The sequence below is a fragment of the Diabrotica undecimpunctata genome, chromosome 6 (assembly GCF_040954645.1).
Source record: "Diabrotica undecimpunctata isolate CICGRU chromosome 6, icDiaUnde3, whole genome shotgun sequence".
Taxonomy (NCBI): domain Eukaryota; kingdom Metazoa; phylum Arthropoda; class Insecta; order Coleoptera; family Chrysomelidae; genus Diabrotica; species Diabrotica undecimpunctata.
The window spans coordinates 101,056,771-101,070,974 of NC_092808.1; the positions used below are offsets into that span (position 1 = coordinate 101,056,771).

General features: G+C 31.8%; 1 protein-coding gene across 1 annotated transcript in view; it reads right to left on the reverse strand.

Moving 5' to 3' along the window:
- The window catches only part of LOC140443643 (aquaporin-like), an 88,584-nt gene that overhangs the window by 57,395 nt on the left and 16,985 nt on the right, over nucleotides 1-14,204 (reverse strand). Inside the window, exon 2 of the mRNA XM_072535002.1 lies at nucleotides 7,509-7,703. Coding sequence (XP_072391103.1) covers nucleotides 7,509-7,617 — 109 coding nt within the window. The 5' untranslated portion in view covers nucleotides 7,618-7,703. The remainder of the gene's footprint in view (nucleotides 1-7,508; nucleotides 7,704-14,204) is intronic.

Below are 14,204 nucleotides of genomic sequence, written 5' to 3' on the forward strand. Positions count from 1 at the left end.
ATAAGAATGGTATAAGTATAATACATTAATCATTATTAATTGTATCAGTAGTAGGCCACTGCATAAACTCTTCAAAAAATGGTCTTCTTTCCTCTGGTATTTAGTCCATGAAATAAAAAATAAATGGTAGTATTTTGAAATCCGGAAAGCGATTTTTTTATCCTTTTCTATTTTGCCCATTGAGTCGGTTAACAAACATGTTTTTTGTAATGTTGAGGCCACCACTTAAATATTCGATAAATTTAAAAATATTCGATGTTTCCACCATTTTAACAACAAACTTTTTATGTCGTTTAGAATTATTATCATTTCTGTATGTTCTTTTTGGTGGTAATCACGGTCAAAGCTTTTTATGACTCTTTTTATTGCCGCAGTAAGTTTCTATGATTCGGCAAAAAGGTTGTGGATGGTTGTGGAAAGTACTGGTTTATGGTTTTAAAACTTCCCGTATCTACTAACAAAAATAGAAATCTCACTATATATGATTCCGGTTTTGATCGGCACAGCTGTCAGAAAATAAGTGAAGATATTTCACAGCCGTAGGCATTTCAGACTTAATATAATCGATAAAAAATGAAGCACTTCATTAGGACCCATTCTGGCTTGACCCTCGTGATAGGTGTAAACATCTCTTGTTTTTTTTTGTATATTATGAATTCCAAAGACGTTGTAGGTTAGTTGACGTAAGTAAAAGTCTCCTGTACAGGAATAAGTGGAAGTTGAAGATTTTGCATATAATCATACGTCATGTCACAGTGGCATGTTTGCATATATCAGCAATTTCTGCCATTTTATTGTAGAACTTCTTTGCACGTCTTTTATGTAAAGATAATTTCGCAACGACCACGCGCTTCACTATCTCGTTTAAAGATGGACTCTTAATTTTGATTTCTAACTGTTCACATTCACAGCAAGTGTCTACGTGTGGACGTCCAAAAGATAGAGAAAAATGTTCCTGGAAAATCTTTAAATAAAATTTATACTTCACTGAATTATTATTATTATCAGGAAATTTGGCACAAAATAGGTCATACATAATTCGCACATTCAATTTTTTGTCTAAGTAATACTTCTCTTGCCTTGTGTAATGTGAAAGCTTAGTGGGAAAACTCCCAATATGAGTCTTAATCTGTTCTATTAAATTTTCAGACTTATCAATCCCTGAAATATTTTTTTCACGTTTATCTGGTGGTGCTTTTCCTTGTACAAGAAGCTAAGAAATTCTTCGAATTCGTTCATGACTCACAGTGTAAATTCCCATGAAAGCTTTTTTGCAAACAATAATATTGCCACCCGAGTCTGTCTCGGAGTGACTAATGTTATTTCTATTCTTTGGATTTTCATTTTGAGGTCGTCCCTTTTTCACTTCACACTTTCCCATAAGCCCTTGTAAGTATGAATCTTGTGCATTCTTGGTAAGCATGCTTCTGAATTTGCCGAATATTCCAGCCCTTACATCCGCATGAACTTTTTCAAAGTACTTTAAGCGACAACTACAAAAAATATATAATATTTTACGTTTTAAAACTATCGTAACCTTAAAACTTACCGAGAGTCTCCTCCTGGTTTTCTTGGAGGTACAACATTACCTTTATAATTTTTATAATTCTTCCCCACACAACCTCACTTTCTTAATAATTTTTTACTTATCCTTGTCTTACCTCTTTTTTTACTTTTTTCTAAATTCAGAACATTATTCGTACCATTTATTGCAGCCATCTTGATTCTTGATCGTTTTGTTTACAAATGACAATTCCGCGCCGAAACAACATCCGTCGATGACTCATGTGGTTTTTGAATGAAATGGGTATCTACATTAAGCTGTAGTTTATTACAGCAAGTCGAGACTGGTGTCATGTTGTCTCCTAAAACAATCTTTTTCCGTGATTTTTTTAAGCTTTGGCAATAGATTAGTGTTAAACCAATTTGCAAATGTCTGTGATTCAAACCAACCAGATACAGTATTTGCATAACGCGTACCAGGGGGCCATTTTCAATCCAGTTGGCCCACAAATGCTTGGATTTGTACATCACATGAGGAGGTAATAACTCACTAGCTGCATATCCCACATTATAAGAGAAGTACTACTCTTTAAAGAGTTACAAATTAGCTTTTTTCATTACTATATCTTTTATACGAGTACCATCTTCGCTTAGAATTAACCCTAAATACTTGAAAGCCTTCCAACTCTTAATAGTCTCTTCTCTAAACTTAAATTCAAATTCAACATAATTATATTGCGTTTTCAGACCTCATACTCTTTTTTTAATTTTCTTATCACATTATTCCTTATCCCCCTTGTCTTATGAAAAAATCATTTGGTCAAAAAGTATTGAATGGAAGATATTCTGTTGTAATGGCATGCCAATTGTTTTGCATTTTCTATACCATTTTTTCAAAGCTTGCCCCTGGGGATGTTTTTAGCTTGAGAATTTTCACACAGCAGCATGTGATAAGCTTTAAAAGACACGCTCTAAATCCACAAAAACCAGAAATAACGGTGTGTTTCACTCAACCGATTTTTTCGTTATTACTCGCACACTGTTGATGTGGTCTATGCAGAGAATTCTGGTCTAAAACCAGACTGTTTGATTGGACCGAAATTCAACTTTGTTTGTTCTTCTTTAAGTATGATGGTCGTGAGAATTTTATTTAAAGAGGTAAGTAAGATTATCCCTCTTCAGTTTCTGCAAATAGTGTTGTAGCATTTTTATTTCACCCCGTATATAATAAAACACCGAAAAAGATTCTTAATCTTTTTGCGTCTCTGATATAGATAATATAAACATTTTGAAGCCTATTTATAATAATTATAATTGCTCTTTCGATTGATCTTGATTCCGCCTAGATATTTACGCAGGAAATAAACAACAATTTTTCCGCTGATGCTGGCAAGAGAATGATTTTTGAGGATAATGTCACTTAGTTAATTCTCCCACAAAAAAGAAGGAATCCTTATCCACGACCTAGCTTTCCAACCAAAACACAAGTAGTCGTTCGCAAACGTTTCAGTTTAGTTGCTTATCCTGTCTCCAAGCTCAGTGATTGTTCAGTCCCTCATTTTTAACTCCCTATAAGCAAATTATAATTGTTACAACGTAAGGTTCCTTCTTTAGAAAGTTTGATATTACCTTTTTTTAACTTGCTGTAATGCTGTTTATTCACCATCATCATCAGTTGGCTCTACAGCCCTTCGTGAGCCTTGGCCTGCTTCAAAACATTCTTCCATCCTTCCCTATCGAGTGTCTGTCTTCTCCAGCCCCTCACTCCAATCTACCTCAGATCTTCCTGTACATCGTCCAGATATCTGAGTTTAGGTCGCCCCCTTCTTCTTCTTCCGAAGGGCCTGTTAGCATAGTTATTTTAGTGGGATCACTCTCATCCATCCGCATAACGTGGCCCACCCACCTTAGGCGGTTTATTTTGATGGTCTTCACAATATCTGCATCACCAAAAAGTCTATAGAGTTCAAAGTTATATCGCCTTCTCCACAGACCCTGTTCTTTTACTCCTCCATATATGGTCCTCAATACTTTTCTTTCAAAGACCGATCATTGCCCATGTTTCCGATCCGTATGTGAGCACTGGGCGTATTATTGTTTTATTAAGTTTGCACTTTGTTGCTATTGACATACTTCTCGCTCTTAGTTGATATTCTTTTTTTATCTCGTTGGATGTGTTATTTTTGTAGTCTACCAGTGATCCTAAGTAGCAGAATTCTTCTACCATTTCTATCGTTTCGTGTTGCACCTCTAAGTTATTTTGTTGAATTCTTGATATGGCCGGCATATATTTAGTTTTCTGGATGTTAATCAGAAGTCCGATGTTTTCTGCGGCATTTTTGATACGTGTGAAAGCCTCCACTGCTTCATTTTGGGGTTCTTCCAATTATGACGATATCATCAGCGTATGCCATTATTTGTATACTACGGGTATATATCGTACCTTTTAAGTTTATTCCCGAATCTCTCATAACTTTTTCTAACGCTAGGTTGAACAGCGTGCATGATAGCGCATCTCCCTGGCGCAGTCCTCTGTTGGTTTTAAATGGTTTTGAAACAACCCCTTGTACGCGCACTTTACATTCGACTTTCATCATTGTCATTTTAATTAATTCTACCAATCCTTTTGGTATTCCTAATTCGATCATCCCCGAATATAATTGGGACCTGTCAATAGTATCGTACGCTGCCTTAAAGTCTACGAAGATGTAATGGCAGTCTATGTCGTACTCCGTCGTTTTTTTCTAATATTTGTCTGATAGATGATATGTGATTAATGGTAGATTTATTTTTCAAGAAGCCTCTTTGGTAGGATCCTATTATATTGTCAGTATACCGTGCCAGTCGTTCGTTAAGTATTAGGGACACAATTTTATATGCTGTATTAAGAAGGGAGATCCCTCTAAAGTTGGAACATTCAAGAACGTTTCCTTTTTTGTGTATGGGGCATATAATTCCAGTATTCCAATCTTCTGGTAACGCGCGTTCTTGCCATACCTGTATTAGTAGTTTGTGAAGGAGGGTTACAAATGTTTGACCGCCACATTTAAATATTTCTGAGGGTAGGTTGTCTGCTCCGGGTGACTTGTTTCTGGCTAGAGACTGAATTGCTTTGTTTATTTCTTCCAAAGTTGGTAGTTTAGTATCCTCCTGTTCTATTTCTATATCATATCTACCTTCAGCTCTACTTTCTCCATTAAGTAGCGTACTAAAATGTTCCTGCCATTTTTCTAGTACTTCCACTCTCTCGTTTAAAATAATTCCGTTAAGGGCCTTAACTTGGTTCGCTTGTGGCTTGAAAACTTTTCTTTTTGTGTTAACCTGTTTGTAAAATTTTCTGTATTCGTGTTCTCTATTAAGGTTTTCCATTTCTTCGAACTCTTTATTGATTTGTTGCCGCTTTTTCTGTTTGTGTTTTTGTTTTTCCTCTCGTCTCTTTACTCGATATTCTTCAACATTGCTCCTAGTCCTTCTGTTGATCATTTTCAGATACGCGTCGTTTTTCTCTTTCGTTACTCGTTGGCATTCCTCATCAAACCAGTTGTTTCGCTGTCCCTTGAGAACTTCACCCAGCACTTCCTCTGCCGTCTCTTTGAGCATGGTTTTCATAAACTCCCAATTTGTGTTAAGTTCAGTGGAATATAACTCACTTCTGGGATGTTCTGATATTTTACGATCTAAGCATATTTGGAAGTTTCTTTTGACTTCAGTACACTTTAATTTATCAACATTATATTTGATTATTTTTGGTTTAGTTTTATCATTCCTGGCATTTGATATACGTGCTCTGATACGTCCAGCTATGAGATAGTGATCGGAGTCAATATTTGCACCTCTATAATTTCTGCAGTCTAGTATATCTGATCCATGTCTTAAATCAATCAGTACGTGGTCTATCTGATTTTGGGTCTGATGATTTGGCGATGTCCACGTCACTTTTTGTATACGTTTATGTTGAAAGTATGTACTACTGATCGTCATGTTCGGAGATGCTGCGAGATTTACAAGTCTCGTCCCATTATCATTACATTCTTTGTGTATGCTGTAAGGTCCTATGGTTGGTCTGTACATCTCCTCTTGTCCTACCTTGGCATTCATGTCTCCGATAATCAACTTAGCGTCCTTATTGGGACACTGTCTATATGTTTGTTCTAGTTTCTCATAGAATTCTTCTTTTTCTGTGTCTGTTTTATCCTCAGTGGGGGCATGTGCGTTTATAAGACTGTAGTTAAAGAATGTTCCACGTATTCTTAGAACACATATTCTATGATCTATAGCGTCAAAACCTATTATTAGGTTATTAACTCTTTTGCTAACTGCAAAACCTACCCCATAGATATGTTGAGTTTGATGGCAGCTATAATATATGGTATTCAGATTCTTCTGGAGAGTATCAGTCCCTTTCCATCGCATCTCCTGTATAGCTGTTATGTCCATATTATATTTGTTAAGAGTGTCTAAGAGACATCTCATCGCTCCTGCAGAGTACAATGTTCTCACGTTCCATAACTCTTTGATTATGGGAAGCAGGATTTCATCAGTTAGATGCGGATCAACATTTAGAAATTCCGCAGCAATATTGTTTGTTATCGGGGACTTATTTTTTCTTAAAAATTTGATAGTTGTTACTATTTCCCTTCTGGAAAGGGCTTCGCAAAATATATGCAAATCTACATTCTTTGAGTCTTCGACAATTTCATTTAAGTTATCCCTGGACGTACATAGCCACTCCTAGAAATGCTCTTTTCATCTCTTCTTGTTCATTTTTAGTCTAATTAACTTAAATTAATTTTATTTTAAACAGCACCTAATCTAAACAATTTATATCACTATTGGCATTAAACTAATAAAATAAATAAAGTTATAATAGGTCGAAGAGTATTATTATCAAATTATACCACAAAAATCATGAAAGAACGAGATTGAGTGAAGAAATATTTGAAAAACCAGGAAAAAATCTATGATCGAGTAAAATAATATAACCGGGTTTATGGTACTAACACAGAGTCTTCTTCTTAGAGTGCCATATCCCTACGGAACGTCGGCGACTACCATGCTTATAATATTTTTATACTGATCTCGGTCTTGCGCTACGTGTAGCAATTGGTCCGCTGTCAAACCTGTCCACTGCCGCAAATTCCTCAACCAAGAGAGTTTCTTCCGTCCTATCCATTTCTTTCCTTCGATTTTACCGTTGAGAATTAGCCGAAGGAACTCATATCTTGGTCCTCTGATTATATGTCCAAGATATTCTAGTTTACGCCTCTTAATAATATTTAATAGAGTTCGTTGATGTCCCATTCTTCGAAGAACTTCTTCGTTTCTGGTTCTGCTAGTCCATGGAATTTTTAGTATCCTTCGATACAACCACATCTCAAACGCCTCGATTTTATTCATGATATCGGCGTTTAAAGTCCAAGTTTCACATCCATACAAAAGTACAGACCACTCGTAACATCTTGTAAACTTTTCACGGATTTCCAAATTTAATGAGTTATTGGATAATAGAGGCTTGAATTTTTGAAATGAGTTGCCTGTTCAATCCTACATCGAATTTCGAAGAATGGATCTAGATTTTGGGTAATCCAACATCCAAGGTATTTGAATCTCTGAACAAGTAACACAGAGTAAAGCCATGTAAAGCGTAATGTGCGGCCAAAATAACATTTTTAAGACCACAGCATTAGACAACAACCCTAGAGATATAGAAAGTAAATATTTATTATAGGTAAACATAACAGAAAACAAAAATTTCAAAACGTAAGATTAAAAAATCGATTCAAGAGATACGAAAATCTCATTTTTAAGATGTTAAAATAATAGAATATCGCATAATATAGGATAAGACAATAGTAATGTAAAAATGTTTAAAGAAAAATAATTAAAAAGGAAAAAAACTAATTAGGATTTACTTATTTTATTAAGCTATAAGTCAAACGGCAGACATAGAAAGCGTCCCAGTAAATATAAAATCAATCAGCTCTGTGAAAATAAAATTTGCTTACCGATATCGGTCATTTCTGGTTTTTCTTCTTCGGCCACCCATTGTGGTTCTGGTGTAGGTGTTTCGATTACAGCTACACCATTATTTTGAGAAAATTGTCGATCAACCATTCCCAAAATCTGACTAACAGTTAGATGTGCTTGCAAAGCTACGTCCTTTTTTACTTTTCTGGTCGTGATTAAATATTATTCTTCAACTGGAACAATGATTTAATAAAAAAATAATGTGGCCCTAAAGAACACTTATTTATATTTGTTTAACCGATTTTTGTTTCTTCAGAACCGAAGACCATACAATTATACCTTACTTTTAATATGTTTAATGTGACGAAATGGAGACGAGCACAAAATAGAAATAGAGGAAGATTAAAAATTTTTTATGAAAGGTATGAGAGGAGCAATGAGCTAAAGTGAATTAACTGAATGCGAGTACAGCAAGCGAAATAATAAATAAAAAGGTTCTATAACTGCTCTCTTCTGGTATGTTTAACATAGAAATATTTTTGATTTGATTTAACCACATAAACTGCAATAAAAATGAAATTTAAATATTTTGTTAAGTTCCAATACTGTATATACTGCTGATGCCATAAGACCGAGGCCAATTAAGACAGCTGTCAAATTTATACTACCTTTCGCCAATAATATTATTTATAGGTTAACACCATTTCATATCTAATTTCTAATTTCAAAATTTTTTAAAAACTATTACCAGATAGAATTTTTTTCTGAAAAATGGCTTTGACCGAGCCAATTAGCCAGACTTGTTTGTGTTTTTTTTTTAAATCGACTAAATTTCAATTATTATTGATTGCAGATTCATAGGCAAAATTTTCTTGTTATCAGTTTTCAATGTTAGTTTTTTTTTTGTTTTGATCTATTTTTATTTTGTTGTTTTATTCTTTTATTATCTTCCTGTTTTTTTTTTGTTTTTTTTTGTTTTTTGTTCTATTTCTATTTTCTTAAATCTTTTATGTTTTTTTTTATTAATTTGTGGTATACATTTTTTTTGTTTTTTTTTTTCAAACCATATTAACAAATTATGCCTATATACTATTTACAACTTTTATTTACACATTTTAACATGTTTGTAAATGCAATGAAGAATTTCCATATTATTTGAAAATATTAAAAGATTAAGGTTTATTGGAAAGCAATACATAGAATTTATTAATTCCTTATAAAGTTCGTCTATATTATTAAATTGTAAACCACATTCTAATACCATATATATAATATATATTCTAATACCATATATATAATATGTGTTAGATCGCCTATTTTGCCACAAGTACAATTGGGAGTATTTGATAAGCCGATTCCATGCATGTAAGATGGCGTAAGAGCATGATTTGCTCTCAGCCGATTAATGGTCTTTATAAAATTTCGATTAGATTCTGTGTCAAACCATCTTCTTGAGGGTATCCTAGGGTTACAATGCTAGAAGTTTAAGCCAGTCTTACATTCTCTGTAATGTAAATGCCAATTATTTTTAAGTTTTTTTCTATTAACGGTGTCAATATCTGTCGCTGGAATTATATTTTTGTTTACTCTTTCTCCAAACATATATGCTTAGAGATATATGCTATAGAGATTAAGAGATTGGAAATTGAAACGTAAAAAAAATAATAAAATATCATTTTTATTACAGTTAAGTCCGCGTCGGACCTTTAATGATCGAGTATGCTAAGAATCTCCTCGAGGAGCAGCCATCCGAATGTGGCAAATAACTACATAGAGAACAAATCATTTTTAAATTTTGGGACATAAAATGCGAGGAGCTTTTTTGAACGAGAAAAAGACGCACAACACAATTCAGGAAATGAACTAACTAAACCTAGAAATATTAGGCATAAGCGAAATGCGCTGGCCTGGTTTCGGTAAAACATTGGTCATAAATAAAACGAAATATTACTCCAGAAATGACATCCGAGATCATCTATACGGTGTTGTGATAATTATCACCAGGAGAATCCAAACAGCCGTTGTAAAATTTGTTCCTTTTTTGGATACAATGCTAGTATTTCAAATACAGGGTAAGCCAGTAAAAAGTATATGCTCCAACTCCAGATAAATCAGAAGCTGAAATAGAAGTTCAAATACTTTTAACAATACAACAGCAAGAAAGAGATTACAATAATAATGGGCCGAGTGGATAATATAATAGGTGATTTTGGTTTAGGAACAAAAAATGCTAGAGGCGACAGATTGGCTCAATTTTATCAAGAAGAAAACCTGGCGATTATAAACAAATGGTTTCGATTACCACCACGTAGACTAGAAATCAAATCAACCTTACACTAAACAATTTGAGATAAGCGTTAAGACTTATCCTCGAGCAGATGTCTCAACAGATCATAACCTCCTTGTCTCAAAAATAAAACTGATGGTAAAAATGATAATAAAATTTAAAAGTTCTAAAGTGAATACTCAGTTGCTTAAGATAAACGAAATACGTGCTGAGACTTCAACTCGTATCAATCAAGAAATGAAAAGATTAACATTAGAAACGAAAAACATTGAGGATGTGAACATTATGTAAAGCATTATCAAAGATTTTATTATAGAGACACAGAACAAAACTCTACAAAAGAAAGAAGAAACACGAAAACTTTGGATGACACAAAAAAATGGAAATCATGAAAAAAAAAAGAGGAAAATATAGAAACAAAAATCCAGATAAATACAGAGAAAAATATAAATTAATAAGGAACAAAATAAAAGAAGCTAAGGGAAAGTGGATGATGAAAACATGCATTAAACTGAAAGAATTGCAGAAAAAACATAAAATAATCATCGAATATCTAAAACGAAAAGGACTCGACAAAAATTAAATTAACATAGTGAGAAATGTCTATTGGAACCAACAGGCTGTGGTAACATTAGATGGAAGTAGCACGGAAGTGCAACAGATAAGTAGAGGTGTGAGTAAAGGATGTGTACTTTTACTATTACTATTTAATATGTACTCCAAAAAGTTATTTACACAAGCACTTGAAAACTGTACAAAAGGGATAAATGGTAAAAATATAACTAACATTCGTTATGTCGACGTACAGTCATTATTGCTGAAAGTGAGAAATACTTACAAACGCTACTAAACACAATTTATAATACTGGAAAACAGTTTTGTTTAACAATAAACATAAAAAAATAAAAACCACGGTTAATTACTATTTAACTGGGAATAAGCCACAATTAAAGGTTAAAAAACGTATTTTAACCTTTAATTGTGGCTTATTCCCAGTTAAATAGTAATTAATTTAAAATGCCACAAGAAAATAGCTTCAGAACAATAAAAACCACGGTTATCAGTAAGAGGGGTAAAGTCATAACAAGGATCCAGATAAAAAATGAAAATATTGAATAAGTGTACAAAATGAAGTACTTGGGAGTCTGGATTACTGAAGATCCAAATACAAAATCAGAAATTCGATTAAGAATAGAGAAATCAAGAGCAGAGCATTTTTAACGATGAGGAAATTTCTAAAAAACCAAAGACTCAATCAGCAAATCCGATATCGGATGGTAAAATGTTATATCCACTCTATTCTTCTGTATAGTCTGAAGCTTGGACTGTTAATGTTGACTTAAGAAGCTTTTAAGATGTGTAATTTTAGAAGAATTTTGAAAATACCATGGACTTTTCATATTCCGAACGCAATGGTTTTGCACAGAAAGGAAAGAAACAGAGAACTTTTCACCACCATTAAAAGGAGAAAGACAGCATATTTGGGGCACATACTTAGAAATTAGTAGTACAAGTTGTTGCAGCAAGGGTAAAATCGAAGGAAAAAGGGTCCTGATACGACAAATATCCTGGCTAAATATTCGCGACTGGACAAGGTTGAAAACACAGACGCTTTTCTTAAAATCGTCTGTGTGTTCATATATATATATATATATATATATATATATATATATATATATATATATATATATATATATATTGAAATGATGTTGGACGTAGGAGAAGGAAAAATAGTGTTTAAAAAATTAATTTATAAGTTATATATTAGATAATATTAGATATTAAAAGTATTTGGTTATTTTAATAAGTTATATACTAGGGAATATTATAAAAATTATTTATGTGAGGGCATTTTTAAGAAATTAGCATATAATAAGTGTAGAAAGTTTTATTTTAATAATTATAATATTATTGTAAATATTTTAAATATATTTAAGTGAGCCATGTGCATAGGCAACCAACTATACATTAAAGTGACATTTTAAATAATAATTACAAATATAAAGTGGGGTTATAATAATATGTTGTTTAAAATGTGTAGTTTATTAAATTAGAGTGTTTTAGTTACTGATTTAAGTGTATATTCTGATCTGAAAAGCCTAAATGCCAACAAAATTCTCGATAGAAAAGAAAGGAATTCTCTAGAATACAGAATTTAACCTTTGTTTACGGTAGAACGTTCTCGAATATGGTTATGTCTATGGACATAATCGAACATATACTGTTTCGAGAACATTCATATGGAGGAAATGGAACAATTCTAATAGGATTTCTTGCCAGATGATTCTGGAACATAGAAAAAGATATAAATACCCGGTGATTTGGATTCAAGGCATCAGTTCAGTTACAGTTAAAAATTATGTTATGTAAAAATGGTAATTGGATAATGGAAGAAAGTATCAATTGAAAATTAAAATTATATAATATATTTGGTAATTGGATATTGGTATATTGAAAAGAAGAATGCTGTTAAGAAAATATTTTAAATTGGTGGAAGCTGATAATTGGAAAAAGTAATTTCACAAAAACAAGGATAACCGAAGCTGAGAACGAAGACATTGAGTGGTGATGAAAATCTTTATTTTGGAGAACATTTTCATTTAGGCATTCAGTGAAAGAAAGGTACAAGATTTTGTTAATATAATTTAGTTAGTATCATAAGAATTTCAATTTTAAAGATAGTTTGTTTAAAATTTACATTATCTATATAATTTAATTAGTTTCATAAGAATTTTAATTTAAAGATACTTTATTTTAAATCTTACATTGGTTATGTTTACATTACATTAGGGTTTTTATCGCGGTTCTCAAAGAATTATTTTGTAAGCACTTTTTGAAATTATCTTTATTATATCTATTATGAAACATACATATATATCTAACATAACCAATGTAAAATTTAAAATAAACTATCTTTAAATTAAAATTCTTATGAAACTAATTAAATTATATAGATAATGTAAATTTTAAACAAACTATCTTTAAAATTGAAATTCTTATGATACTAACTAAATTATATCAACAAAACTTTGTACCTTTCTTTCACTGAATGCCTAAATGAAAATGTTCTCCAAAATAAAGATTTTAATCACCACTCAATGTCTTCGTTCTCAGCCTCGGTTATCCTTGTTTTTGTGAAATTACTTTTTCCAATTATCAGCTTCCACCAATTTAAAATATTTTTCCTCTTAACAGCATTTATATTTATTCTTCTTTTCAATATACCAATATCCAATCACCAAATATATTATATAATTTTAATTTTCAATTAATACTTCCTTCCATTATCCAATCACCATTTATACATAACATAATTTTTAATCTTCACTAATATTTTCTTTATTCTGTTTCTTAATCTTCATTGAACTCACTATATTGAACATTTCACCAACTGATTGACTGTATTCTATCTTGAACTATCTTGAAAATAGGACCGACTGACTTTATACTGATTTCATAACTGTAACTAACTTTCTTACTAACTGACTGGCCATTTTGAATCCAAATCACCGAGTATTTATACCTTTTCAATCTTCCAGAACCATCTGGCAAGAAATCCTATTAGAATTGTTCCATTTCCTCCATATGAATGTTCTCGAAACAGTATATGTTCGATTATGTCCATAGACATAACCATATTCGAAAAAGTTCTACCGTAAACAAAGGTTAAATTCTGTATTCTAGAGAATTCCTTTCTTTTCTATCGAGAATTTTGTTGACATTTAGGCTTTTCAGATCAGAATATAAACTTAAATCAGTAACTTAAACACTCTAATTTAATAAACTACATATTTTAAACAACATATAACCCTATTTCACATTCTCAAATTATTAATTTCTCTAACTGTCATTTATTCCGAGTAGGTATATTTGGTTGCCTAATCACATGGCTCACTTAAATATATTTACAATATTATAATTATTAAAATAAAACTTTTTACATTTATTATATGCTAATTTCTTAAGAATACCCTCATATAAATAATTTTTATAAAATTCTCTAGTATATAACTTATTAAAATAACCAAATATTTTTTATATCTAACATTATCTAGTGTGTAACTCTTTAAACACTATTTTTCTTTCTCCTATATTCATATCATTTCAATATATATATATATATATATATATATATATATATATATATATATATATATATATATATATATATATATCGTCGCTGTGAAATCAAACCGGAAAAGTCCAAAAAATAGATTTTTAAGATATTTGTTTTAAAAAATTCCTTTTTTTTACTTCAAACCGCCTTAAACTTTGATTAAAATAAGTCCTTCGGATTGGCGTTGGGCCAGTTTGGTTTGCACAATAGTTTACCTAAGTTCTGACGTCACAACGGGCAGGGATTTTAAAAACCTATCCAAACATTTCTAATTTGAGTGTATTTGTCCCGTAAGAAGTTGGAAATATTGGTTTTTTTAATTGTTTGAAG